Source organism: Leptonotus elevatus, chromosome 7, assembly GCF_054856555.1.
Source record: "Leptonotus elevatus isolate MCC_2025b chromosome 7, RoL_Lele_1.0, whole genome shotgun sequence".
NCBI classification, from domain to species: domain Eukaryota; kingdom Metazoa; phylum Chordata; class Actinopteri; order Syngnathiformes; family Syngnathidae; genus Leptonotus; species Leptonotus elevatus.
In genome coordinates, this window is record NC_141245.1 from 9,348,823 (window position 1) to 9,376,007 (window position 27,185).

Sequence of the window (27,185 nt, forward strand, 5' to 3'; positions counted from 1 at the left end):
ATAAATCTAAATGTGGTAGGTTTGGTCAAAATCTTACACTGGAAGACATATGAAGATTTTTATTTATTTATGTAAGTGCACTGCTGGCGACCAGTACATTGCCTGTAGAAGGTGGCTGAATAGTGTTTCTCATACTTACGCTAATGAAGAATGTTCCCAGAGATACTGTTGATACTGGGGTCTGAATAGGGAGTTTTTCATATTGCAATTTCATGTTCAGATTTTCTAATAATTCATTTTTCATATTGCATTGGTAACATTTCATATTGACATGTACCTAAAAAAAAGAAGAAGTGAGTGTTGGAACGCGGCCATCAGTGGCCAGAAACGACGCTGACATGTGGAAGTCGGAAGTCCGTTTAACTTCACGGGGGGAAATCAAGGTTGAGGGCTGGCTGCTGCACATCTGATTCGGATAGCTCCCACAGATTGTTTTCCCTCACCTGGATCCTGTCTCCATGTCATGTCTCTACACTCAATAAGTGCTGTGCGCGTGTGCGTGTGTGTGCGTGTTTTCCATTGACTACAAAGCACATTGTCTTGCATCTTTAGTGTTTGAAAAATATCCATCCATCCATTTTCTACCTCTTATCCAGGGTCGGGTCATCTTAAACAGAGAAGCCCAGACTTCCCTCTTCCCAGTCATTTCAACCAGCTCCTCCGGCGAGATCTCAAAGCGTTCCCAAACCAGACGAGAGACATAGTCTCTCCAGCGTGTCAAGGGCCAAACCCGGGGCCTCCCGCTGGTGGGACATGCCCGGAGCACCTCTCCAGGGAGGCGTCCAGGAGGCATCCGAGCCACCTCACCTGGCTCCTCTCAACGCAGAGGAGCAGCAGATTGACTTTGAGTCCCTCTTCGGACACCCTGCGGAGGAAGCTCATTTTGGCCACTTATACGAAATATATATATATATATATATATATATATATATATATATATATATATAAATAAAGTTTATTATTATTATTATTTATTTTCACTTTATCATTTTTTGCTGTTGTAGTTTTTTGAAGGCCTTAATGGTATTCTGTATCCCATTTAGTGTTTTGTTTTGTCGCTTGGAATATTGTATACCAGTCCAATCTTATGATGTAACATTTGTATTTTCAGTTTATTGTGCTCAGGGGAATTCATCAATGAATGTTCAATCATCAATAGGCCTACTGTATTGTAGCCTACTGGCTGCATTATACAGAGTGCCCCCAAATCAAATTTTGCATAGGGCCCCATGGAGCCTTGGGCCTTTCAGATAATGGATGATTTGATGAATCAGAACATTTAGGTTGCAAGTTAAAAAGATAAGCAATGCCTCTAACATTGGTTGTAGACTGTCTACACCTAATAATAACAACTTAAAAGCTTGCCTGACATGCTTTTATTATCAATTATTTTATTACCATGTATTATTATCAAGGGGTCCTTGTAAAACATTCCCTCCTGTAAGGGGCTGTTTGAGAACACCAAAGACATTAGACTGGTGTGTGGTGTTTTGTTTTGGATCCATAATTACTCAGTAATGTCGAAATGGAGCATTAGAGCAAGGGCGCGCTAACTCTCTTAAACGGTAGGTGGCGGTAGAAGAAAAAATATTTGGATCTTACGTCTATCTCAACCGGTAGAAGAAGAATCTCCATAAGGGAAGTGCAGCAGGTTAGCCTAGCACTCAACCGAGTGGCGTTCAGACAGTCACCGGGGCGGATTTATTTTTTAATGCAATAGATTCTCTGGAGAAGCACGTCATTTATTTTTAAGATAGCACAATGGCCACCGGTAAGATTTTTTATTTATTTATTTTTTCATGATGATTGATTTATTCGATGTGAATGCAAAATGAAAGTGACTAAATAACTGGCTAACAAGCCTGCTCACCGCGAGGCCTAAGGTGGGGCCCGTCTACTTCCTGGATTTGTCATTGTTGAACTGCTGAACTACTTGGGCTTAAATTGTCGATTTCTTAATTTGTCGTTTGCTAGTTAAATTCTCGAGTTTTCTTCGTTTGTGAATATCAATCTACGTATTCATTTCAAGTCGGCCTGAAAATTGCGTTCTTCGCTAGTTAAACTGGCCTGAGGCGCCTGATCGTCTGCATAAATGTCTCTTTGTTTATAACTCAGCCGTTGTCTCCCGTTTAAAGTCAACAAATGTTGATGCTAATGTGCATGATCTAACTAATATGTGACGCTCCATAACAGCGCGCATATTCTGTGAACCATCATTGATCCCAATTCTTCGTTTTGTTAGAATTAGTTCATTTTGCGTTTGAACGTTTGCCTCAATCCAAGGTTTAGTCGTAGCCACATTTGACCGCCATTTTCACCGGAACATCGTGAAGGAAAGCGTGCTCAGCCGCTGCCTTCCTTGTAACTGGATTATTTTTTACAATGAAGAGCGTATGTTATTTTAATATTTTTCAAACATTCTGTTCTTCCAGATTCGGGTTATGGTGGCTCACAGAGGTAAGTTTCTATTGACGTTTTATTCTCTTCACGTGAAGGTTTTAAATCTTTAGAGATACTAAATTGTGTCAAACAATTTGTCTTCCAGTTATGGTTCTTATGGCGGTCAGCAGAGTGGACAGGTAAAATCTAAAGTCACCCCTTGATTATTTGTTATTAGATGTACAGTGTCCACAAATTGTGTACCTAATACGTCCTTGTTCTTGTGTTTATAGGGTTATGGTCAAGGCCAAGGAAATGGTGCAGGTAGTTATGGGGGGCAAAGCTATGGTAGTTATAGTGGTCAGCAAGATGCATCACAAGCATCACAAGCATCACAAGCATCACAAGGTATTGTATAATGATTTGTTTAAACTGGGTTGACTTTGTACAAAGTCAAATGATGATATATATATATTTTTTCTTTTTTTGACAGAGGGATTTAGCCAGTCTCAGAGTGGCTATGGGCAGCAACAAAGCTACGATAATTATGGACAGGAGTCATCTGGGTGAGCCTGTTAAATGCACAAGTTGGACAAAGTTTTTGTTTTTCTGTTTTGCATGCCTTTATGGCCACTCATTACATTGGGTGAAATAATGAACTGTTTCTGTTAACGGACCCATTTGTGTCATGGTACAGCGAGAAGTCGTATGGACAACAGTCGTCCTACGGTGGTGGTCAAGGGCAAAGTGGTGATGGATTTGGCCAACAAAGCTCATACAGTGGGCAGGGACAAGGCAGTGGTGGAGGCGGTGGTGGAAGCAGCGGTGGTGGCTATGGAAGATGGAGTGAAGGTAAAGAAGTCACTATTTGTAGGTTGTCGTATCACCAAAGAAGTGGATCTTATTTGTCTTTCTGCAAATGTGATAGGTGAAAGTGGCGGACAGGGTGGAAGGTATGGCCGTGACCAAGGAGACCGGTCAGAAGAAGAAGAAGGAGGAGGAGGCGGCGGCGGCAGCAGCGGTTACAGAGGTCGAGGTCGTGGCGGCTACGACCGAGGCGGTTATGACCGTGGCGGCTATGACCGCAGTGGTGGCTATGACCGTGGTGGAAGAGGCGGACATCCTGGTATGGGGTAAGTTGCACAGTGCCACTACCCCTAAGGTACTTGAATGTTTTTTTTAACACGACGCACGACTTAATCTAGCAAACTTCGAATCAACAACATGCATTATATTAGGTCTGAAAACCTGAATTCTATGTGGATCTTTTAATATAGTTGAAACTTGTATACAGGGGGTCCTCGGTTTACGATAGAGTTCTGTTCCTATGGTGACATAATCTCAATGTGTAGACAAATTGAAATACTCCACGATCTGTGACTAATCTACGTTCATGCAGTAGTAAACTCAAAATTACAGTAAGCATTTGTTTGGAAACACCTTTTAAACATGAGTACTGTATAAGACGAATGGAAAAAGTACAGTTGTAACCGATAGTGCCTTTGTTGCATCATGACGTTCTTGCGTTGGTGTGCAATGTACAAACTAATTCATTTTATGCTGTTCGTAACAGTGAAATGTCATGTGTATGAAAAAAATACCCTTCTAAGCTATAAATATGAAAGTCAAATGGAAATTCGGTAAGTATGACAGAAAATGTGCCATTTGCAAACTTGTCGGGAGCAAGCGTCTTTAACCCAAGGCCCTCTGTATTCAATACCATAGGAAAGGTTAAATGGTCACTTCACACTCATAACTGCTGACTTACTCATAACTGCATTTCAGAAAATGTTAAACCAGTGAAGGTGTTGTCATTATGGGGATGGGATGTATGGTACACCAATTGTACCAATACTACAGCAGGAGTTTTATCAACATGGAATACGCCACAATGCCTGTCATGGAAGACAATCTGTGGAACGCTAAAAATTTTTATTAAGCAATTGTTTCTGAGGAAAATAAGTCAGGTTCTTAAGATGAGGGTAAACGGGCATATGATTTTTTTTTTTTAATACAAGACAAGATGCACACTCAATTCTCTCTTCTTAGAGGACTTGGGCTTTTCCCCCCTTCTTCATAAAGGTGTTTTAGCCAGTCCGTGAAGTGCCAGACTGTTTTTGATTCTGCACAAGGTTCCAAGTGGATGTCAGTAGTTTCATTTCATTCCCCTCCCCCAGACTGTTAAATGTGTCCAGACTAGAGAACATGAGTCAGGTCAGCAGTTAAAGCCATTAAGTAAACTGTCAGCATTTGAGGATGTGAGAAATGACTATTTTATCATTTTTGATCCAGCATGGCAAAATGACTGTTACCCATATTTCAAAGATGAGGTTTAACAAAAAAAAAAATAGTTGTTGGCATGGTGGAGTTGCTGCAGCATGCTGGCAAATACTTGAATGAATGGCGATAGCCCAGTCAGAGGCCAGTATTTTGGAATCCTCAACAAATTGTTGCTACGCTAGAGTTCATGGTAATTGTTTATTGAAAATCCTGCGGTTTCCCAGCCTAATTTTAGTTCATGTAGGATTCTTAAAATAAGTATGAAATGGCAAAAAGGAGTCGTGCACGTTAGACCTGTTACAGGTATGTTGGGGGTTCTATGCGTGAAAATGGTGTAGCGGTTTGTTTTGCTAAACTGTATTTTGAGATAATTACTGGCTTCTGTGTTGAGTACCTTTTTTACAAAATGCAATTTTTGAACAGGTTTGTTTCATGTAAATAAAACTTAAATTAATCAATGGAAGAGAGTGAAATTTATATCGAACCATTATTACCTCATAATTCTGAATTTTATCTGTAAGTTCCGGCTCATTTTGCTATGCTGGGTCACACAAGAAGACACGAGATTATTTTTTTTATTTTATTTTTATTTATTTTTTTGAAACGTTTGTGCCGCAAGGCTTAAATACTGTCATGAATATATGACACAACACGCAGGTGTAAGATTTGCGCAAATCAAAAGTCACGACCAAAGAGGAGCGTTAACATGCCAATAACTAAGCCTTTCAAGGTTCCATTGAATCTCGAGAGGAAGTGTGAGTGAAACACTTTGGTCTGTCCGTGTTCTGAGGATCATGTAGCTTTTGAACAAGGGACTCTTGGCTGAAACGCAGCGGTTAGACCTGGAGCGACGTCGTCAGCTGCTTCGCATTCAACAGGTTTCATTCAACTATTGTATGTTTGACAATGGCCAACATGTGTGTTCTGTTAACATGGATCTACATTTTATACTACAGGTGTTGACAGTGATTGAACTATAACAAGGACCTCAGTTAAAGGATGTCAAAACCGCACTCAGTGGAAGATTGCGTATCAAGCCCTTCTCACCAATTTGGCCCCTCATGTTAAAACACAAATTTGCCTCACTTTGCCATTTCAACACCATCAAATTTTTTAATTTAGTTTTTTGTTTTATTTTTTTGGATAGAAAACTGCAACAAGTATCAAATTGGTTAAACTCTTGGTTAAACTGACTTCACACGTCTGCTTGAGTCAGAACTACCTGGTCATCTGTCCACTGATAATTGTCAAAGACTAATGCTCCCCGTGTGAGACATTCCACATAGTCACACACCCTGGCAGGAGTGCATACTGATGGGATGTAGGGGAGCTTTGAGCTCTCGGTTGGGACACAAAGGAAAAGCCATCATATCTCCAATTTTTCCTCTGCAGAGGTGGTGACCGTGGTGGCTTCAAAAATTTCGGTGGTAAGTGACGAGCATCAGAACTGTGTCGGTGGGGGAGGAAAAAACTTGAGTTAGCACAAAAGGAAAAGTGGGGATAAAGCATCTCTGAATGCCACCAAGATCGCAAGGGATTCAACTTATTGTTATTCGGATTTCTCTTAAGTCTACAGATACGGTAACAGACATGGGGCCTGAGATGTAAAATAATGGTAATGGTTGCATGAAGAGACAACGCTTTATTATTAGCATGAAAGGTGTTCCCGGGATGAAGAGGTAAACTTTCTAGAACGTGAAAAGTTGGTGGTTTAAAAAAAAAAAAGCGGAATGAGTCTGTCGTTGAAAGGTGCCTGTGAGCCTACGGTATGAAAACCCCTAACAGAACTGTAAACATGGACTTTCTTAAATTTCTACATTGTTATACTCTGATAGGATGTGATTGAAGTAAAATGAGATGTTAAAGATCCCTTGCTCATGTGCTCTTCATCCTCTTACCTGTTTTCCAGGCTCTCGAGACTACGGCTCAAGGGATGACTCTGGTAAATATCAGATTGTGCTTGGACATATTGATTAAAATCACAAACGGTATTAGATTGAGTTTGTTTCTAAAAAATTATCATAGTCGATTTAAAAGTGTTTATGTTGGCTTGTATGAGGATTACTGATCATTTATCTTCCCTTGTTCTCCACAGCTGGGGATCAGGACAACTCTGACAACAACACCATTTTTGTCCAAGGCATGGGAGAAGATGCCACGGTTCAGGAAGTGGGCGACTACTTCAAGCAAATTGGCATTATTAAGGTATTGACTTCGTTGTTTACACTGGTGGTGAACCTACTCATGTCATCTTCAAGCGGAAGTCACGTCAAAAAATGTCTTTGCATTTTTTTTGTTCTATGTGGCCCCACTAGTCTAATAAACACGGAATGATGATGCTAATGTGTGGTGGAAAATAAATTTAAGCAAATCCACCCGTTTTTATGCATCTCGTGGGGCGGCCATTTTCTGTCGACTGAAAATGACATCGCAGTTGGTCAGCGCTCATGTAGCGATCAATCACGGGCTCAGCTTGTGAACATCACATGACCAAACTCAGAAAACAGGTGAGCTGTGATTAGTCGTTTACCTGAGCCTTTAGGCACTGTGATGTAATTTTCATTCTGCAGAAAGTAGCAAAATGGCTGCCCTCTGAGATGATCAAGACAGGTGTTTTTTTTTTTTTTGTTTAATTCATTTTTCACAAACACAGCATCAATTAGAATATTGTTACAACTAGTGGGGCTACAAAGAATTTTTGACTTCCCCTTTAACATCCCAATTATGTCACACTGCTGTGTGTGTGTGGTATCAAAACTTTCTTGATGCAAGAAGCACTTGATTACAAGAAGTTGAAAGCTTCAAAAGGGGGTACAGTCTGGCGAACTGAAGTAGAAGCTGTGAACTTTGGCACTTTTCAGGTGAATAAGAAGACTGGTCAACCAATGATCAACCTCTACTCTGACAAGGCCACCGGCCTGCCAAAGGGTGAAGCTACAGTGTCCTTTGATGACCCGCCTTCTGCTAAAGCTGCTATTGACTGGTTTGATGGTAACGGCACACAGACCAACCTATGCTTGCTAATGGTTCCAACATTCGGCATCTTCTAACTGGTCCCGTTGGTCGTCGCAGGCAAAGAGTTCAATGGAAAACCTATCAAAGTGTCATTTGCCACTCGCAGAGCTGAGTTCACACAGCGGGGTGGAACACGAGGGAGTGGTGGTGGACGAGGTCAGTAGCGGTAGTAACAAGCATTTCACACATCCAAAGTTCGCATTAATATTGTCGCCCTTATTGTCTCAGGTTTCAGAGGTCGTGGCGGTGGAGGTCCCAGCTTTGACATGAAGGGAGGAGACTGGCCTTGCCCCAACAGGTTTGTCTGCAATGGACAATAAATGTGCACGCATGATGTACATTACAGATTTACTCAGATCTTCCCGTTTTGTGTTTTCAGCTCCTGCGGCAACATGAATTTTGCGCGGCGACAAGAGTGTAATAAGTGTGGTGCCCCCAAACCTGGAGACGCAGGAGGAGGATTTGGAGGTGCCAGCTTCCTGTCTCCCCCAATCATCATCTGCTCTTTTGGCTGCATGTGTGCACTTGTTGAAAGTTGAAAAAATTCACTTGTGTTGCAGATCGTGGCGGCAGAGGTGGTTATGGTGACAGAGGAGGTGGTTTCCGCGGCCGTGGAGGATTCCGTGGCGGAGACCGGGGCGGCTATGGTGGTGACCGTGGTGGTGGTGGATATGGAGGGGGATACAAAATGGGAGGAAGGTTGGTATATTAATTTATTTTCCCTTGATGAGCAGAAAGTCAGCTATGCTTATATAAAAAAAAAAATACATTATTAGAAATAATAAGCAATTGTTAAACATTGGTTATACATTTCAGAATTCAGATTTAAATAGTAGGAGTGAGCAGTAAACATTTCTGTGTAGGTTTAGCTTCCTGTGCCAGCAGATGGCATCATCCACTTGATTTGTGAAGCTTAATGAAAGACTGAACTGTTTTTTCCAAATAGTTTTATATGAAAAGCAGCATTTTTTTTTTAAATAAAATATGATCTGCAATTGTATGGAATGGGAAAGTTCTGCACAACTTGACGGCATGACGATGTTAGCTGTTAAAAAGAAAAAAAGATTCAGTGTAGATTTGGATTAATGATGGTTCACACTTATTTTGTCCATTTTTGTAATATGATTCTATAATCTGTCTTTCAGAGGTGACCGGAGAGATGACAGACGAGACCGGCCATATTAAAGTGTCGCGCAGATGGATATCACTCCAGCCACAGAGTCCACCATAGAAAGAGCTTTGTCAAAGTGGGATAAAACAGACATTTTGACTTGTGCCCATTTTCATAGACGACAGCGAGTCAAGAATATTATTCAATCAGTATGTGAGGGTGGTTTGTACTATGACAAGGACTCGCTGGCTGCGGCAAGTGTTCAGACGGATTTGTTTTATTTCTTTGTACATCTTTTAATTTTCTGTCCTAGGTGCAGATGTTGATAGACTTCGTACCATTGTTTTGTATGAACGGAATAAAATGTTTTACTTTGTTTTTCTTCCCCCAACAAACATTAAACTGTGATCTTTATTTTTGTGTTCTGTCTAAAGTACTTTGAAGAACATGGAAATCTGAAACATTAATTGGGTTTGAGGCTGCATTTACACACACAAAAATAAGCTTGTTAGGCAGGAAACTTCAGATAATTTTGGCTCAGCTGTACAAAGGAGCAGGCGTGCGCGTTTTAGTCACCTTCACGCGCAGGCTTTAACAAGGTGGGCGGGGCCATATCCTGCCTTCTCAAGTCAGTCACTGCTCACGCGGATGGAGACGACACTAAACTCAGTCGTCCACCTCATAACCACAGTAATGACAAGTCCGTAAGTCGAGCACTAATGTGCCGTGTGCCAACACGGTGGCTGCTCCACGACTATGAACCGGTACCGAACTGGAAGCAGCGTGAAGCCCGCCTGGGTCCTGACTGTGACCTGCTTAATCAGCGCGCGCACTGCATGCGGTTCTCCACTGCTCGACCCAGAGGTACTCGCTCACTGTTCACCTTATCTGTTGTAACCATATTCGCCATATTGATTTTATAAGAATACAGCTAGTTATAAAAAAAAAAAATTAAGACAGAAAATGGACTGCATGAAGTTGGTATGCTTTAATCATAATTCAATAGCTAACCTTTGTGTGACATTTTGTATTTTGAGCAACTCCGTTTGCAATTTGGAGCTCTCCTGGGTAAATTACCAGCCGTCAACAAAACAGGAAATGTATATGCTCTTGTTGGCTTGTTTGTGGCTGTAGATAACATTTTACCAAGGAAACACACACTTGCATTCTGTCAGTATTGAGAACACTTAAATTTTCCATCACTCTATAGAGTATCTGTCCGCTCTCTCCTCTCCCCCCTGGTTGATCTTTTGGCCATAAATTAGAAACAATGTATGATTTATGATGCAAACAGTCATAAACACCATACATACAGTGATGCATTGCTAGTCAGGGACTATAGTCAAGGTACAAGAATATCTGACATTTCTTTGGGCTTAATCAGATAATTTTAAATTCTGGCAGGTGTGTACTGACTCCCATTTCACAAGTGTTTAATTGTAAATGTTTAATTCTGATCACAGCCATATCTCCAGTTATATGTGGATGTACACACTTGTGCAACCATTGCTTAGTTACCCCCCCCCCCCCACCACCACCCTTCTCAAAAATGTATTTTAAAATTCAGTTGAGTTGGGTGGTGAAATGGTTTATTTTGATTTCATTTTATATCACAAAAACTGGCGTTTGAACAGGGGTGTGTCAACTTTGTATTTATATCCACACTTTGTTTTGCTGTTCAAGCCTCATCTCTGGTGGCTGCATGTTGGCTTTATGTCTCCCCTCCATTAAACAATACCCTCTCATCATTATTTGCGTGTAGACAGACAAAGGGACATTTATATTGCACATTCATTTCTTCCATCCCTTTTATTTTAATTTTCCTTCCACCTTCAAACGCATCTGTAATTATAGAACCTGTGCTAGTGTCTGAACAAGCACCACGATGAACAAATCATCTCAAACCCAATGTCACCATGTACCAAGTTACCCGTTGCGTTTGCATGCTCCATCTGGCTTCACACCATAAAGCAGATTATGTCTTTGGGCTTGACGCTTGATCCATATTTTGTTTACTTATGGGACAGATTTCCAGAAATAATGTTGTAATTGAAAGTCAGAAGATTAGAAGTAAGCATCATCATTAGTGTTTGGTTTATTGATTATCATGCTATCAATTGCAGGCATTTCTGGAAAAGTATGGCTACCTTCATGATGACAACTTCCTCCACAATGCAGTTGAGATGCAGTCAGCAATCCGGTGAGTTCTTTATCTCATCGCCCCGCACTCATGATGTAAAGTGACAGATTTATGTGCGGCGGAGAGAGCCAAATGGTACCCTGTGTTAATCAGTGGGTGGAGGCCTGGCGTGGTAAAAGGCCCCCAAGGTCTGTACAAACCATACCCTTACTCACTTCTAAACAGCAAACCTTTCCTGAACCCTCCCTGAACCATCCAGGAATTTCAGGAACCTCGCCTCTTAGCCTGCACTCTTGCCAGTACAGTAACGGAAAACGATTGAACATGCTCACAGGTAGGCTTAGACTTAAAGCTTAGTTAGTCAAACTATGCACTTGATTTTTGGCAACAAGGTGCGTTCATTTGCACAATTCCACTGTGGTCCCTGGATTTGACATTTTCACATCTGTCTTACACTTTATCTAGCTTGAATATCTGCAATTTGTCTGTAAAGCTTGATATTTTGACTCAAAGGAATTTAATTAAGCAGCATTGTGACCTAAATGTTACCTCCCCCCAAAATAAAGGTCTGAAATACTGTATATGTTTTTAATGCTAGCTATTTCCCAACCTTAACATATTTTACATCAGAAAAATCTCATGAAACACCACCAAACAAAAAAATATTATAATTTTTTAAAGTATTTACCTAGATTTTAAATTAAGTATATTCACTGCAAGAACTAAAACCCGGTTAAAGAAAACCCCTCAAAGTGATTTCATTAAGCAGCATTGTGACATAAATGTTACCCCGCCCCCCACAAAAAACAAACTAAAAAACAAAAAAGTATTTCAATTCATAGATGTGAAATACTGTATATGTTTTTACAACAGAAAAATCGCATGAAATACCACCAAACAAAAAAGTAAAAAAAGAAAAAAAGGAAAAAAAGGAAAAAAGGAAAAAAGGAAAAAAGGAAAAAAGGAAAAAAAAGAATAAAGTATATACTTAGATTTTACTAACTAAAACCTGGTTAAAGTAAAAACACAAAGGCATTTCATTAAGCAGCATTGTGACCTAAATGTTAGTTGCCCCCCAAAAACAACAACAGCAACAAAATTTCAATTCATGGGTCTGAAATACTGTATATATTTTTATTGCTGTTTCCCAACCGACTGGAGTGGAAAATTTGCGCTAATGAAGCTCCAAGCTTGTTTGACTGCATTGTCCCTGTTAAATAAAGCATTAAATAAAAAATCTATATTAACACTCACATTAACCCAATTAGACAATTTATAGTCGCCAGTTAACGTTACATGCATGTTTTTTGAAGCAAGGTTACAACATGCGAATTCCACACAGATTCAAGATTCAAGATGGCAAGCCATGCTAACCACTAACCCACTATGCTATCCCCACTGTAGCGTGTTATTATTTCAAAATGGCATCTCAAAAATGTGTGTAAGGAATTCAGCATGATGCAAACATTTGCCTTCTTCTCTTCTTAGCGAGTTCCAGTGGTTGTCTCGCCTGTCCGTGACAGGTGAATTAGACAGCGCCACCCTGAGGCAGATGTCCGAGCCGCGCTGCGGCGTGTCGGATCAGGGCAGCCAGCAGGTGTGGACCCAGAGGGTAAACGTCATCTTCACTGCAAGGAGTTCTGCAGCAGGAACGCCGTGGCGCCGGAGGAAGCGCTCTGCAGTAAAAGGTTGCGTGTTTGTTTATTTTCAAATGTGCGTCATAGATGTGGGCCATCTTTGTCCTGGTGAGGAGGTTGTATGTTTTGCGCTGGAGCACTCGCTTAGTATTTAACAGGGCGACTCCACCTTTGTTAACTTAAATCTCTTTACAGAGCTAAGGGTTATAATTAAGGATGGTCCCGTTTTTCATGTTACCTTTGTCAGTATACCTGATTCTTTAACATTTATTGTCAATCACTAGGCATCGTCTTTTCGGGATTAAAATCATGCAGTTTATGACAATCAGCTGTAAAAAGTAAACGTGTAACGTTTTCAAGCAGTATTCCAATGGTTCTCTTCCTGTTAAAGCACTTTGATTTTCCTCCTTAAATGCTTTTTGTAAATTATAGACAGGCCTTTAGGGTGATATCCTAATGTTCTGCTTCAAACACAGCTGGAGAAGTATTTATGGCTGGAAAGGTCAGTGCAATTTAACGTGGCTGAACAAAACACTGCCCTGTTTAACCGCAGTTAAGAACAGCCTTAAAATGCCAACTTTCTTGCAGACGCTTTGAAATAATGAAGTCCTCTGTTGCTCGTTTAGTGCACTTGAATTAACATTTGTGATGATTGCCCTCCCCTGATCTTTTAAAAGCCTGCACATGCACATGCACATGTTTTCCCTCCCAATATTAGATCTTATATCCTTACTCTACACAAGTCATAATCGTGGAAAAAAAAATGCATCACAAGCATGCATATTCCATACACTCCATACAAGCAGGCCACAACCAAAATTCAAACCTGAAACCTCAGAAATGTTTATAAAAAATAATACCAATTAGTATTGTTTTTACTGAATATTTACGTTGTAACTATAGTATTCATTTTTGTTAAAAGCTAAGGTTTTTCTAATGCTGCATTTGAGTTGTTTTTCCCCAGTTCTGACCTGAAAGCGATCAAGGCGAAAGTAAACAACCAAAATGGCGGATAGTGAATCATTGTTTTTTGGTCCTCAAAGCTCATTTTGACCCCCAGCAATTTTGCTTCATTTATTGTTTTTATCTTATTTCATAAGCATAGTAGTTCACCGTATAATTTCATGCAGGGAGATGGCGGCATACTGTCACGTACGTTGTGTTACGTGAAGTTATGTCCAATATTTATGAATGAAGAAAGCTATCTAGTTTTATACTCGAGCAAATTTTTTTTTACCATTCACGGTCTGTGTTTCCAAAGGGGTCGCCATTGTAGAGTGACGTCACTTGTAGTCCGTCGGTGAAGTCGAAACTAAAATTGAACAAACGAAAATGCTTTAAAAAATGAAAACCTACTAAAACTATATCTTGTGTTTATAAAATTAACTAAAACTTCCTGTCCTTCATTTTTGTTTTTGTCAATCGAAATATATGAGATTTCTGGGTTGTCCGTAGCTACAGAAGAAACAAGAGCCGTTGTTTGTTTGAGAATTGTAATTTATTTCACTTATTACGCAATAATTGGTGACTGTTTGGTTGTGGTTGTTGTGTGTGTGTGTGTGTGTGTGTATATATATATATATATATATATATATATATATATATATATATATATATATATATATATATATATATATACATACACAATTGAACTAATATTACAAACTAAACTAAAACCATTTAATAACTCATAAAACCAAACAGACTTGCTGTAAAAAAAAATGCAGATTTAAAAAAAAATGAAAGTGCAAAACAAACTAAAATCTAAACTATTCTAATCCTGGTTTCCTGCAGCCTTGCGTTGTGTGAAGTCGTGCAGTCCTCAGTGTCACATCAGGAGTTGGCTAATGTTCGGGGAATGCAGTGATGGCTGATGTGTGCCGCCGCCGCTTCATGCTGGTGCCTTGACATGTTCCATCTGGCAAACGCATTCACAACTCACTCAATGTTTTGTTCATCTCAAATGCACTCATCATGGCAGAAATGAGATGTACTAGCAAGAGTTCAGTATCATGAATGTTACACAAATTTGTGCTAGCATCCACATAACATTTTGGTCATATTTCTTTTTTAACGACAGTATTGTCTCGTAAATATTCAATAGTCTGACCTGAGCACTAAGATCTGAGCAGCTCCGAGCTGTGGCCAAATGCAAATGCCGTTTCACTTTCAACTGCAATGAATGTGTGAACGCTTCTGAGCAAGTAGCAAAACAAACCTTGACTCGTGTGATGTGCTGGAGGTTCTCACTAATATTTACAGAGCTGACATTCCAGCAGCCACGTCCTCGATAAGTGCGACGAGCGTGATACGAGTGCGAGGCGGTCGTTTTCGCAGGTGCCGTGACCTCAACACCTATAAACTCTGTCTTGCCTTTCTATTGCACATCTCCCGGCAAACTTTTGTGACATTTTTGTACGATTTTTGAATACTAAAAAAACCCCTCACATTTTAACCCCTGAAAATCATTGAGTCCATTGAAAGAGAAAGTCTGAGAAATCTATTTTCATTATCTATTTCCATGGTCAGCTGTCAAACGGCTTAGGACTGTGTTGGTTTTTGTAAAAAAAAAGTGTGTTTTGCGCCATTGTGGGTGTTAACACAGCTGACTTGATTCACTCTCAATTGAAGCGGATCCTCCATAGTCTTTAAAATGGCAGAAGAAGAAATTGATTTACTCAAGTCCGATGAAAGGTTGAAATTCTGTACTTTTCATAAAAGCTAAAGCCAAAAGCTTATGTTTAATTTAGGGTTAACAGGCCAGAAGTGCAAATTTTCTCATGACTGTATTTCTCCCTCAGCCGACTTTCTTCTGCACTTTCCACCGAGTAAAGTAAGTTAACGTGTGTTAACCGGTGCCTCAGCACCAGTAACCCGGTCAGCTTGTCCACAAACAATAACTCGTGTTATCTGCTCATCGGAGTCACTTCCTAATGGCCGAGATAACAACACCGCCGCCACACTGCGCATCATTGCAATTGCTTCCATAAGGGAAGTGGAGGAATGTCGTGTGTTTCTGACTTCCTGGCCTCTCAGCTGTCCACTGGGACCTTCTTACTATGGGGAAGTAGGAGAGAAGGCGCCTGGACTCAAATCATACATGGACTGTAATTCTCCACCTCCGCCCTCTTTTTTTTGCTCTTTGTTCTCAAGGAAACTATATTAGTTTTCCTTATTTTTTGTGTTTTGTTCTCTACATCTCAATAAGACTTTAGACTTGAGTTCACCTGCAATAGAAAATGAGTGGATGGACAGTTACAAACGACTTTGCCCAAGATGCTGGCAAGCCACACTCACACTCCTCCACTCTTTTTACGTGCGTTTATGTCACTACAAAAGAGAATTTCAAACCATGTGGAGAGAAAACTTAAGGCCTGCCAGTACTCGAATGAGGTCATTATCTTAATAGCCTCCACTATAAAGGAGGACTGTGTTTATCCATACTTATTCCAACGTTCCGTCATGCTGCCATCCCGCTTGACAACTGCCAGAACACGCTCAGATGCAAAGCCTTGACTTGAGATATGCAAGTCTCGAAGTCATACTTTGTTACTGTAAATGAGTTGCTGGATGTCGCAAACGTTTTGCCCGAATGTTTCTAAAAATGGTTTCCTGCCTTGTAGCCGCCGTGTCTGCGTGCTGTGGATGTGTACAGCATGCCTGGCTGCATTTGTATGTTTGCTGTGGTCGCAGATTGCCACGTTGTGTATTCCTGTGTGTGCGCTGCAGGATTACTTGTGTAAATTCAAGAGCAGCTGAATGTACTCCATTTCCTCTACTTCTGTGTATCCATAAACAGATATGGGTTCGGTATGTTTATGACCGCATGCACATACAGTATGTGTGAACTGTAAAAATCACAGAGAAGTCAACATGTACTCAATAGTGCTTGTTAGCTGAGACATTTAGTCTGCTTTTATGGATAATATATAATTTGCATTTGTAAGTCGCGGCTCTGCTTAAAAACAACAGGCAATACCTGGTAATTTGTCATGTGGTAGATGGAATTACAAGGTGTAAGCATAGTCTAGCTTTGTCAAAATGAAAAAAAAAAACTATTTAGTGCCTTTTTTCACAGAAATAAATTTGATTAAAATAATAATATAAAAACAAAAACAAATCTCGTGTGAAAAGGAAAACACCAATATTTAGTGCCTAATTTTTACAGGAATAAATTTGGTTAAAATAATACTATTAAAAAAAACAAATCTCATAAAAATTAAAAGACCAATATTCAGTGCCTAATTTTTACAGAAATAAATGTGATTAAGATAACACTATTAAAAAAACAAATATGTGAAAAGGAAAAGACCAATATTTAATGTTTTTTTTTTTTTACAGAAAAAAAGGTTAAAATAATAAAATTATAAAAACAAATCTCATGTAAAAATGACAAGACCAATATTTAGCGTATAATTTTTACAGAAATGAATTTGGTTAAAATAATACTATTAAGAAAACGAATATGTAAAACAGAAAAGACCAATATTTAATGCTTAATTTTTTAAATTAATTTATTCATTTATTTTTTTTACAGAAAAAATGTTAAAATAATACCATTATAAAAACTAATCTCATGTAAAAAAGAAAATACCAATATTTAATGCTTTTTTTTTTTTTTTTTACAGAAAAAAAGGTTAAAACAATAAAATTATAAAAACAAATGTCATGTAAAAATGACAAGACCAATTCAACGCCTAATTTTTACAGAAATAAATTTGGTTGAAATAATACCATTAAACAACAAATCTCATGTAAAAATGAAAATATTGAGTGCCTTTTTTCTTTCTTTCTTTTTTTACAGAAGTAAAATGTCGTTAAAATAATACTATTAAAAAAACTGATCTCAGTTGAGTAGCTTCTTTGGATAATCTAGTCTCACCAAAACATGCTTCCTTGCTTAATGAAGACCCATTCATTGTGTATGTGGTGAGGGGCGGGGCCCACGGAATGGAGTGTTTCTGGGCAGTGTGGTGCAGCAAGGCACCTTGAATTGGAAATTGCATATTTTGTCGTTTAATACTTGTATACCTCATTTGTCGTGTGTGTGTGTAGCTGACAAGTGGTCCAAGCATCAGCTGGCCTACCAGATCGTGAACTGGCCCAGCCACCTGTCTCTGGGCTCCGTGCGACTGACTGTGAGCGCCGCTTTCCAGCTGTGGAGCAATGTATCAGGCCTGGCGTTCCAGGAGGCCCCCGAAGGGCCCGCCGACATCCGGCTGGCCTTTTATGAGGGCGACCACAATGACGGGGCCGGCAACGCCTTTGACGGGCCAGGTCTCTGACAAAGTGAATTTCCCTCTGATAATTGCACAGCGTCGCCACATTGGACGGTTCAGTCGGTTTTAGTCATGTCGAGCCAAGTTAACAACAAATGTTGTCTCTTGGCGCTTTACATTTGGTGCGGGCGTAGAACCAAAGTCAACAATTTTAGTTTAGTCAACTTTTATCACTCATTCCTGACAGGATCTATTTTAATCCACCAGCTATCAATTTTTTTTCATATTTTTTTTTAATATTAGTTTTCTAATATATAACCCTTTGGCTTCTAACATTTTGGAATCTTTACAGTGCTCCTATTGCATTCAACTTGATCCGGAGCTAATTCAAACAATAAAACAAATAATTATTCTGGATATAAAACAAACATTTGAAGGGGTTTTGCAAATTATCTTCTGTATGATTATAGAAATCCTTTTATTTTTTTAAAACTGCTACCCCAAGAGAGAGTCAGAGAAACTCTTCTTGCTCTATGCTTTTCTGCCATTCCCAATTTCAGTAAACAATGCAAAAAAAAGAAGAAGATAATATGACAATAAATTGTGTTTTACGAGAAAACATTCATGCACTTCCTCCACTGCTTGTCTGCATTGGAGCCGCAGGTGGACTGTAAACTACTGTAAGCTGCTTGCCAGTCAGTCACAATAACGCCATTATATTTTGACACATAAAAAGTCCTATATTTATATATATATGTATAAAAGCTGAAACACTTGCTTCCCCTCATTAAATGATGACTTTATTCTCATAAGATTACTATTTTTCCCCCCAAAAGTGTGACTTGTTTTCATGATTTCGAACTAATGGCCTAAAAACTCCTAATCTTACATGGGACACACATTTTCAGCTGCGATTTGAATTATATATATATATATTAAAAAAAAAACACACATTTATATTATTAAAAAGCTTATACTTTGTAATTGTCATCTTATACCTTGTTTTTCTCTTCCTGTGCATTTAAAAGTGACATTTGTTGATGGTGTCTTTGCCTTTTAGGGGGAACCCTGGCTCACGCCTTCCTGCCCCGCCGAGGGGAGGCCCATTTTGACAAGGCAGAGAGGTGGACCCTAAACGGACATAAGGGCCACAATCTGTTCATGGTGATGGCGCACGAGATCGGACACACTCTGGGTCTGGAGCACTCGCCTGTGCGTCACGCTCTCATGTCGCCGTACTACAGGAAGCTGGGCCGCAGTCTGGTCATGAGCTGGGACGACATCCTGGCCGTGCAGCAGCTGTACGGTGAGATGATAGACATCTATCTATCTATCTATCTATCTATCTATCTATCTATCCATCTATCTATCTATCTATCTATCTATCTATCTATCTATCTATCTATCTATCTATCTATCTATCTATCTATCTATCTATCTATCTATCTATCTATCTATCTATCTATCTATCTATCTATCTATCTATCTATCTATCTATCTATCTATATATCTATCTATATATATATATATATATATATATATAAATATATATATCCCCACATGCACGGGTGGGCCCCACAACTCTGTGAAATCCCATAATGTTGGCCCCACTATGTAACAAGACCACACGCAAGATAATTTTTTTAAATCATACTTAATCGCATGACTTCAATAGTTAACTCATGATTAATCGCAAATTTTATATCTATTCTAAATGTTCAATAAAATGTACAGTAAAATATTTTCTTCTAAGTTTTCCTAGTCTTGTTAGCATAAACGTGGATTTTTTTTAAACAGAAATATGGCTTCATCTTTTAGTCATTTTTTTTACATTAATTTCATAACTCCTAAAATTTTATTAAAATGAAAAAGATGTACTGTACTGTAAAAAAAATTAGTGTGATATTGATTTGTGTTGAGGTCATTTTTCTGCCACGAGATGGCACGATTGCATTTGTAAGACGTTGGTGACAGCTCAGTGCATTTTTCTTTTCATATTAAGAGCTATCCCATCTTTAACATGAAGTAACTTGTGCAATTCTGCACATTTAAAAATTGTAAAATACAAGTTGACCCCAGTCTCCATAACAAAATAATATGCATTATTATTAAATGTGTTATTGCTTATTAAGGTGCGGTCATTAATCGCGCGTAAAAAAAAAATCAAAATGAACTTACAAATTTTGACACCCCTAATATATATATATATATATATATATAACATGACAAGATACCTTTCAGCTATTATGATGTGTGAACACGTTCACTCTTGTTTGTTATTCAACCTCGTGGTGATCTGAAATTGTTGTTTCCTTTCCACTGTTATTTAAAACAAGCCGAGACACCTCACATGTTTTCATGAAGTGCCTAAACAGCTCATCCAGGCGTGTGCGGTTAAGTTTGTGCGTTCAGGTGCGATCCAGCTGCTGCCTTTTGTTTTCTTCACAAAATGCCTCAAGTTGATTTTCACTTTCTCGTAATAGTGAGTGCACGGCGTCACGTGCGCACGCTGCAGCTGCTTCCATGTTAATGTAAACTGACAAGAACGACAAGCACAGCTGTGGACATGTTACAGCTGCTTCCAGCTATCTATGTGGGGGGGGGGGGGGGGGATTCGGGGGGGGGGGGGTGCAGTTTTGCAGTTGTGAGAATCATTGTCCTTATAAGACAATGTTTTGTTTGCACATTGGTGAACAACATCTATAAAGTCACAAATGGTACTGTAATTTGGCACACAAAATTTGGCAGTCCAGTCACCAAACTCAAATTAAGTTTTCCCGATAAAATGACAATTTTCCTGCTTTCGATACCTTTTTTTGTCCTTCTCATGGTTCAGGCAAGCCGGCAGGTGATGTGCTGGTGCGGCTGCCGGGTGAGGCGCTGCACGCCGCGCTGCAAGAGTGGGAGTTCATGGATGTCCACATGTCTGACAAGAGCAACGGCCTGCCTCTCTATTGCCAGTCAGGGGTCTTTGATGCCGTCACTGTGGGTGAGTCCTGACTGGGAGGGAGGCAGCAGTGTCGTTTGTTTGTTTCCAGCATGATTTTAGTGGGGAAGAAAATAATATCACAAAGTAGTACATAGCCATTATGTGGTCCAATGAAGTGGGGTCAAATGTAGACAAAAACAATGAAAGGATTTGCAAATCCTTTTCAATCTCTACTCAATTGAATGTATAGCAAAGACGGCATATTTTATGTTCAAACTGATAAACTTTGAAAAATAAGTGAATATTTTCTAAGAAGTTTCTCATTTCAAACATAATTGTCTTTGTTGTGCATTCAATTGAATGTAGGTTGAAAAAGATTTACAAACTGTTTTTTTGTTTCACACAACGTAATGCCAATGCGCCCTCTGCTGGTAACACTATATAAAGACACCGTTTTGGGGGGGAAAAATAAGCTAATTACAGGACTTTTGTCATATGACGTTTGATCTGGAGAATATGTACACAATAAGGCTACTGTTTTTCACTTTGCTGTATTATATTTATGGCCTAAAAGTGTTTTTCATACAAATTGTTCATTCTGATTCACATACTATGCCAAACAAGAAATATTATTACATTTAATTTTTTTTAGTAATTTGTACCAATAAAATGAGCATTAGTGTTTTTTGCGACTTTATTTTTCTGTTCAGGGTCACTGGAGGCAGCTGCCTTTCTCAGTTTGTTGTTGACAATCCGTTATTGTGTTGAATCCAGACGGCAACGGGACAGTGCTGGTGTTCCGAGGCAGCGTGTACTGGAACGTGTCAGCTGAGGGGCACGTGAGCGGCCCGCTGCCTCTTCGTCAGCGTTGGGCTGACCTCCCGGCAGCCATCGAGGCGGCCGCCTTCTCGCCGCTGGACGCAAAGTGGTACTTCTTTAAAGGTACTTTTTTTTTTTTAATGATGCAGTTGAGATGGTGCGTTGTGGCCGTTTCGCATGTTTAGACGAAGTGCTCATTATCTTTCCCCCAGGGAAGCGGATGTGGCGCTACACGGGACAAGTTCTTGACACAGGCTTCCCCCGGCAGAGCACTGATGCGGGTCTACCTCGCCACCCGGACTGCGCCTTCTTCTACGCCCCTCTGGGTCACATGGTACTGTTTAAAGGCTCTCGCTATTTTGTTCTCAACCTGCAAACCTTGAGCCGGGAGCCCTACTACCCGCGTAAGCTCAAAGACTGGACCGGCGTGCCACAGGGTACAAATGGGGCGCTGAGCCGTCCGGACGGGCGCCTCTACTTTTTCAGGGAGCGCCACTTCTGGAGATTTGACCCAGTAAAAGTGCGAGTCACCAGAGTGGGCCAGTGGACCAAAGAGCTCAGTTGGACTGGTTGTAGTGAAGCTCCTCGCAGCAATGACATACTTTGACCAGAAGAGGGCGTGTCTATCCTTACTATGCACTTACTGCTTGTCTATTTGATTGTTTTATATTTATAGCCTAAAAGTGTTTTTTTTCCCTCCCACATACATGTGGACTATAATTATAAGATTATGACTGCATTAGCATAATTAAATGAAAGACAGTGTTAGTTACTGGCGCCATAGGAACAGACTCCTTGAAAGAGGATCTCCTGTGGCTGTACATGAAAAGATTTCAGGTTGAGGGGGGGGGGGGCTTGTTTTACACTTTATAATTGCAATATTTAATAGAGAAGTACATTACTTTATACAGATGTGCCATTGTAGCCATGTTTGAACAAAGGTGTGGACTGTGCACTTAAGTGAACACTTGAGTAGCCCCAACAATATCACACAATATATTTCAAAGCCTTTAATTTGACAGCCATGTATAATACTGTTGATGTGGAATTTGACACAACGCAGCGAATACAAGTGTGAGCAATACTACATCAATAAGGTCTGGTGTTGAAGGCCAAGGCTGCACTTTGAAATCACAAAACAAGCACAAGGCAACAAATATTGCTCACAAAACTCATATTGTGCCTTGTGATAAATAAATAAAAAGTGGTTTTATCTTGTAATCAATTTCTAACAGCTCATATTGAAATATAGTACAGTCTATTCAACAAACACCCCTAAAAGTTGGTCATCGGATGCAATTTCGGTTGACCACAATGTACAGTACACATATTTCCAAAACATACAAATATCATTTGTTAGGCGTTAGAACAAATACTGCAGGAAAGGATTTTTGTAAAAAAACATTTATACTATTTGCTATTTTTAGCTCAATTCCATGACACAGTTTCTGTGCTTTTTTTTCGATCAAGAGTTAAAATACTTCCTATTCACAGAATAAACACGTCATCATTACCTTCTAGATTTACAAAACTATTGCTCCACCCGTTTTCTATAGTGCTTATCCTCATTACAGTCTGTGGGTGAGCTGGCGCCGATGCCAGCTGACTGAGCAAGAAAAACGTACACCCTGGACTGGCCGCCAGCCCATCGCAATGCACAGACAGACGACCACTCACTCAAAAACACTAATAAAACTTAACACAACATTAACTGCTCTCTACTCATTGATAATTATTTACACTTGTGTTGTTTCTGTGGCATTTACAAGTCATGAAATACTTGAAATTCTCCGGCGTCTTCAGATGAAGAACTCATCGGCGAGCTCCTCGGCATTTGCCTGCGATGACAGCGTCTTGGCAAAAAGCTCCACGGCGGTGCCACCGTCCTCGCCGTAACAGGAAGAGGAAGCAGTCGCGCGCGGCGTTTTGAAATTCACGACGTCGTCGTCGCAAGCCGAAGTAAGCCACTTCCTGGAGGGTCCGAAGGCCGTGGGTGTCTGCGGTTGAGACAAACTCAAAAGCTCCATGGAAGAAGAGCGGGTCACGGCGGCGGTCACGGCGATCCCCGTGTCCACATTGGTTTCCTCCACTTCCTCCTCGTCCTCCTCCGGCAGTAGACGGGACTGCGATCGGGTGAGCGGGAGGCGCAGCGGGGAGTTGGAGGAGGGGGGCGGGGCCGGGCTGCTGCGCTGGGACGAGTAGCAAGAGCTGCCTGGAGGTGTGCTGCAGAGGCTGCCTGATCCTTGGCTCCCCGGAGGCTTCTCCGGGGTACTCTCACCGGCGGCCCTTGGACCTGCGGACACAAGACGACCACTTATAGATGCATCGAAATCGAAGAGCCGGTGGCGACCGTCGCCTTCTTACTGTGTCTGTGGCTTTGCCAGGCTGGTGGAGCGTGAAGGTTGCTAGGCGACAGGCTTTGGGCGTGGCCTCCGCTCTTCATCTGCATGGCCCGGGGAGGCACGGTGGGGCAGGTGAGGGGGAAAGCGGAGGTCAAAGGTGGCTTGGCTTGTGTTGGGCTTTTCACCTGCAGCGCAGAAGGAATGGAAGGATTACTATTGGGAGATTTTCAAGCAAGATAAGCGAGCAGAACTGCAGAATTAACAAACCAGCATATGGCAGCTTTGACAGCTTTAAGCTCTTGTGATTGACGTGCACGCACACACGGAGAGCACTCTTGATGACATCATGTCTACTTTACTGTTTTAACATTATAATTTAAATACAAATGTTGTTAAACTGTGTCATCCCCCCTCCTCCCATTTTTTTTTTACAGAAAACACATACACAAAAATTTACCAAATGCTGATCATATTTATTAATAATTTATTTCATTTTAGGGACAGAACTGAATGATCTATTTAATTAAGGATGTTGCTGATTTTAGCAGGTGGCCAACAGCATCCTGAGGAGATGTTCAAAGCAAAATAAATAAATGAATGCATAAATAAATAAAATAAATTATTATACAAAAAATATGGGGGGAAAAAAAGTTTTTTTTTGTGGCTGTATGCAAATGAATATTGCACTTTTTTGTGAGCTCCACAAATATGCACAATGTTTTGAATAAACACAATAGAATGGCATGGAAAGTATACATCAGTTCTCAAATGGAGGTACGATCCATCTGAAGTAAAGTAGCACCTTCAAGTGACTTACCTGGAAGAGAACCTTGTTCCCATCCAGGTCTTCAGTCTGCCAGCGTGATGTGCTGATGGGCGTGCACGGGTTTGGCAGCAGGGGGACCAACTGGCCGATCTCGTCCACACTGAACTGCAGCACGGCAGAGTTGCACGGCTCCACGCGGACCCCCGCCGACACCTGCTTGATTGCCAGCTGCAGGCAAAGGCCGGGCTCTGCACGGAGGAACAAAGCACGACGTTGACAAAAGTCCAAGCGGATTGCGTTCGAAATGTGAAGAACTTGCCCGCGTGGAGGGTGAACCAGCAAAAGTCCGTCTTCTGCTCCTCCGCCTGCTGCTGCAGCACCGTCTCGTAGAAGCGCACGGCGTCCTCGTAGTTGTCGTAGGCGCTGTAGAGCGTCACCCGCAGGATCTCCCCACCGCAGTGCACCGGGCGGACGCCCCACACGGGCATCCCCGCGCCCAGGCTGTAAAAGTCCCGACTGGGCAGGAGGTAGGGCCTCAGCGGGGCGTTGACGGCCGAGCTGCCGGAGGAGATGTGGAGCCCGGACGCTTTGCTGCCGCAGCTCTCCGTGTGGTGGTACTGCCAGGGCGGACGCTGGAAAAAGTCCAGAACTTTGAGGATACGCTCTTCCCCATAAGCCTCGTGGAGAAAGAAAGTAATGGCGAGCGAAGGGGAGCCTGGAAAAAAACAAACAAGGGAAGATATTTGTGCAACGGAAAATAGTGATAAACATTCATAGGACAGAACATCTGTCCATTTTTATAGCATCAAGTGAAATTAACTCTTTCCAAGCCAACCCTAATATCATGTCACTGAGAACGCTCAGGTCAGCCCCTACCGGCCAGCGGAAATGGACGAGCGCAACCTCGGTGTGGGGAAGCCCTCTCCGACACGTGGAAGACGTGCAGGCTGGGGCAGAGCCAGCGCAGCAGCCGGTCCAGGCTGTGCTGCAGTAGCAAGGAGTCTCCAGGGTTGGCCAGCAGATGCAAGTTGAGAACCAGGAGACGCTGATGGTGATGCTTGCGGCCGCGCCGGCTCATCAGCTCAGCTAATGACGAGAAATTCCAACGTCAGCGCTAATTCCAAACTACATGGAACTTAAAACTCAACCTTGAGTCTAAACAACCTCTAAAGACATGTTTATCATAAGGAAAAGCAACAGGTAGTTTTCAGGAGTGTAAAACGGCACCATGCAAATTGTTGAAATAACTAAATCTGTCGGTCTCAATCAAAAGTGAGCATTAATTTCGTGCAGCAGGTGTACCTAATGATGTGGACACTAATGATAACGTGCTGGTACACACGTGAACAAAACGAGCCAAATGTTCAGTGGTGTTGATCAGGTTGGAAGGATTAAGCACACTCACCCGCAGATGTTGACATCTTACTGGAGTCCGAGCTAAAATAGAGGAGAAGAACAGGATTTGGTGTTTTGAAAAACAAGGTGCCTCCATCTTGTGGCGGTGCGTTTGGACACCTGCCGCTTCAGTTCAGTCGCCATGACAACGCATTATTAGCTATCAGGAGCTCGTAAACTTACACGAGGACACTTTAAAAAGCAAAAAACGCTTACACAAGAGAGCTCTATAAGATTTAAACGTGGTACCGGCGATAAAGAAAAAAAAAAGTTGCAAGCAAATTAAATGGAAGGCGGTTAAACAAAGTTACTTTCCATTGTGGCTCCAATCAAACGGCGAAGTTGGCTAGCTGGCGTTAGCCTGAAGCTACCTTCACGCAAACCACCTAGCAACGCTTCAACTCACTCGGCACTTTCAGCTCCAGAGTCCGCGGTATCATCTTCCGCTCTCTTGAACAGCACTCTTGTCAACATGGCCCATCACACTTTTCACATACAGACCAAATCTCGGCGGAGACGGTTGACACGCTGCGGGGAAAGACGAGAGCATCCTGGATGACTTCTTGACCGACCGACCGCCGCCTGCTGCTGCTCCTCCAAAGTGGGAGCAGAAGCTGGGGCGATGACGTCACCGGGCAACCCAACACTGTTCGGTTCGCCTGACACACTGTAATGTTATTAACTCAGCTAGCCCGCAAAACGAAAAATGGCTAGAAGTCGATGTGGAGTTAGTTAGAAACTGGGCGAAAGGAGGTGGCTCGAAGTGTTAAAGCCGTTGCTAATACGGCGAGCAGATGGCGTACGTGCGACCAGACAAAAGAGTCCAGACGGCCTTGTACACTGTACAGATTGAAAAGTGTATGGAAGCCTTCAACTTAAAGCCATTGTTTAAGACCTCGCTAAGAGCATTATAGCCCACTTTTTTAGCTCCCTTTTCGGAGGTCGCCCTCATTAAGAAAGGTTGCGACCATTATTTTCATCATGATATGCGACGAAACAAAACTACGTTAAACAATATTAGCGCGTAATTTAAGTTGTATACTATTTGTACTTCGTTTATTTCGACTTTTAATTTCACAACCACTGGGTTTCGCATTCATTTGCTACACCATGTTGTGAGTACAGTTGAAAGTTAAAACAATACGTGTGACCA

The 27,185-nt window shown here is 41.2% G+C and overlaps 3 protein-coding genes across 5 annotated transcripts; 2 read left to right on the top strand and 1 right to left on the bottom strand.

Moving 5' to 3' along the window:
* The first annotated feature begins 1,622 nt into the window (after positions 1-1,622).
* On the top strand, positions 1,623-9,199 carry taf15 (TAF15 RNA polymerase II, TATA box binding protein (TBP)-associated factor). 3 transcript variants are annotated; one of them, XM_086080980.1, is made up of 16 exons: positions 1,624-1,771; positions 2,433-2,457; positions 2,546-2,579; positions 2,673-2,787; positions 2,873-2,945; positions 3,077-3,231; positions 3,308-3,512; positions 6,052-6,086; positions 6,569-6,601; positions 6,755-6,864; positions 7,521-7,650; positions 7,732-7,830; positions 7,903-7,972; positions 8,054-8,142; positions 8,235-8,373; positions 8,820-9,199. In XM_086080980.1, the coding sequence occupies exons 1-16, from the start codon at positions 1,762-1,764 to the stop codon at positions 8,857-8,859; spliced, it is 1,362 nt and encodes a 453-aa protein (XP_085937106.1). In that variant the 5' UTR covers positions 1,624-1,761; the 3' UTR covers positions 8,860-9,199. The 3 variants fall into 3 exon arrangements, with proteins under 3 accessions (XP_085937107.1, XP_085937108.1, XP_085937106.1); XM_086080981.1 differs by lacking the exon at positions 6,052-6,086 and having other exon boundaries at positions 1,623-1,771; XM_086080982.1 differs by lacking the exon at positions 6,052-6,086 and having other exon boundaries at positions 1,623-1,771; positions 2,673-2,776; positions 2,871-2,945.
* A 181-nt stretch (positions 9,200-9,380) lies between these two features.
* Positions 9,381-23,240, top strand: mmp28 (matrix metallopeptidase 28). The gene is made up of 8 exons (XM_086081438.1): positions 9,381-9,649; positions 10,909-10,985; positions 12,414-12,613; positions 17,618-17,839; positions 18,842-19,087; positions 20,618-20,770; positions 21,485-21,652; positions 21,742-23,240. Exons 1-8 carry the CDS (start codon positions 9,542-9,544, stop codon positions 22,134-22,136), a joined length of 1,569 nt encoding a protein of 522 aa, XP_085937564.1. The 5' UTR covers positions 9,381-9,541; the 3' UTR covers positions 22,137-23,240.
* Positions 22,525-26,797, bottom strand: fam124b (family with sequence similarity 124B). Its single transcript, XM_086081439.1, has 7 exons — positions 26,439-26,797; positions 26,043-26,074; positions 25,514-25,723; positions 24,957-25,352; positions 24,689-24,885; positions 23,894-24,056; positions 22,525-23,822 (listed from the first exon to the last, which is right to left on the bottom strand). The coding sequence occupies exons 1-7, from the start codon at positions 26,504-26,506 to the stop codon at positions 23,329-23,331; spliced, it is 1,560 nt and encodes a 519-aa protein (XP_085937565.1). The 5' UTR covers positions 26,507-26,797; the 3' UTR covers positions 22,525-23,328.
* Between the last annotated feature and the right edge of the window lie 388 nt (positions 26,798-27,185).

Coding starts and splice junctions, on each gene's coding strand:
- mmp28 (XM_086081438.1), top strand. CDS start 9,542: ATGAACCGGTACCGAACTGGAAGCAGCGTGAAGCCCGCCTGGGTCCTG. Junction 12,614..17,617: donor GAAGCGCTCTGCAGTAAAAG/GTTGCGTGTTTG, acceptor GTGTGTGTGTAG/CTGACAAGTGGTCCAAGCAT. Junction 17,840..18,841: donor CAACGCCTTTGACGGGCCAG/GTCTCTGACAAA, acceptor TTTGCCTTTTAG/GGGGAACCCTGGCTCACGCC.
- fam124b (XM_086081439.1), bottom strand. CDS start 26,506: ATGTTGACAAGAGTGCTGTTCAAGAGAGCGGAAGATGATACCGCGGAC. Junction 25,353..25,513: donor TCGTCCATTTCCGCTGGCCG/GTAGGGGCTGAC, acceptor GTTTTTTTCCAG/GCTCCCCTTCGCTCGCCATT. Junction 24,886..24,956: donor CTGGTTCACCCTCCACGCGG/GCAAGTTCTTCA, acceptor TCCTCCGTGCAG/AGCCCGGCCTTTGCCTGCAG.
- taf15 (XM_086080980.1), top strand. Junction 2,580..2,672: donor GCGGTCAGCAGAGTGGACAG/GTAAAATCTAAA, acceptor TTGTGTTTATAG/GGTTATGGTCAAGGCCAAGG. Junction 8,374..8,819: donor GGATACAAAATGGGAGGAAG/GTTGGTATATTA, acceptor TCTGTCTTTCAG/AGGTGACCGGAGAGATGACA.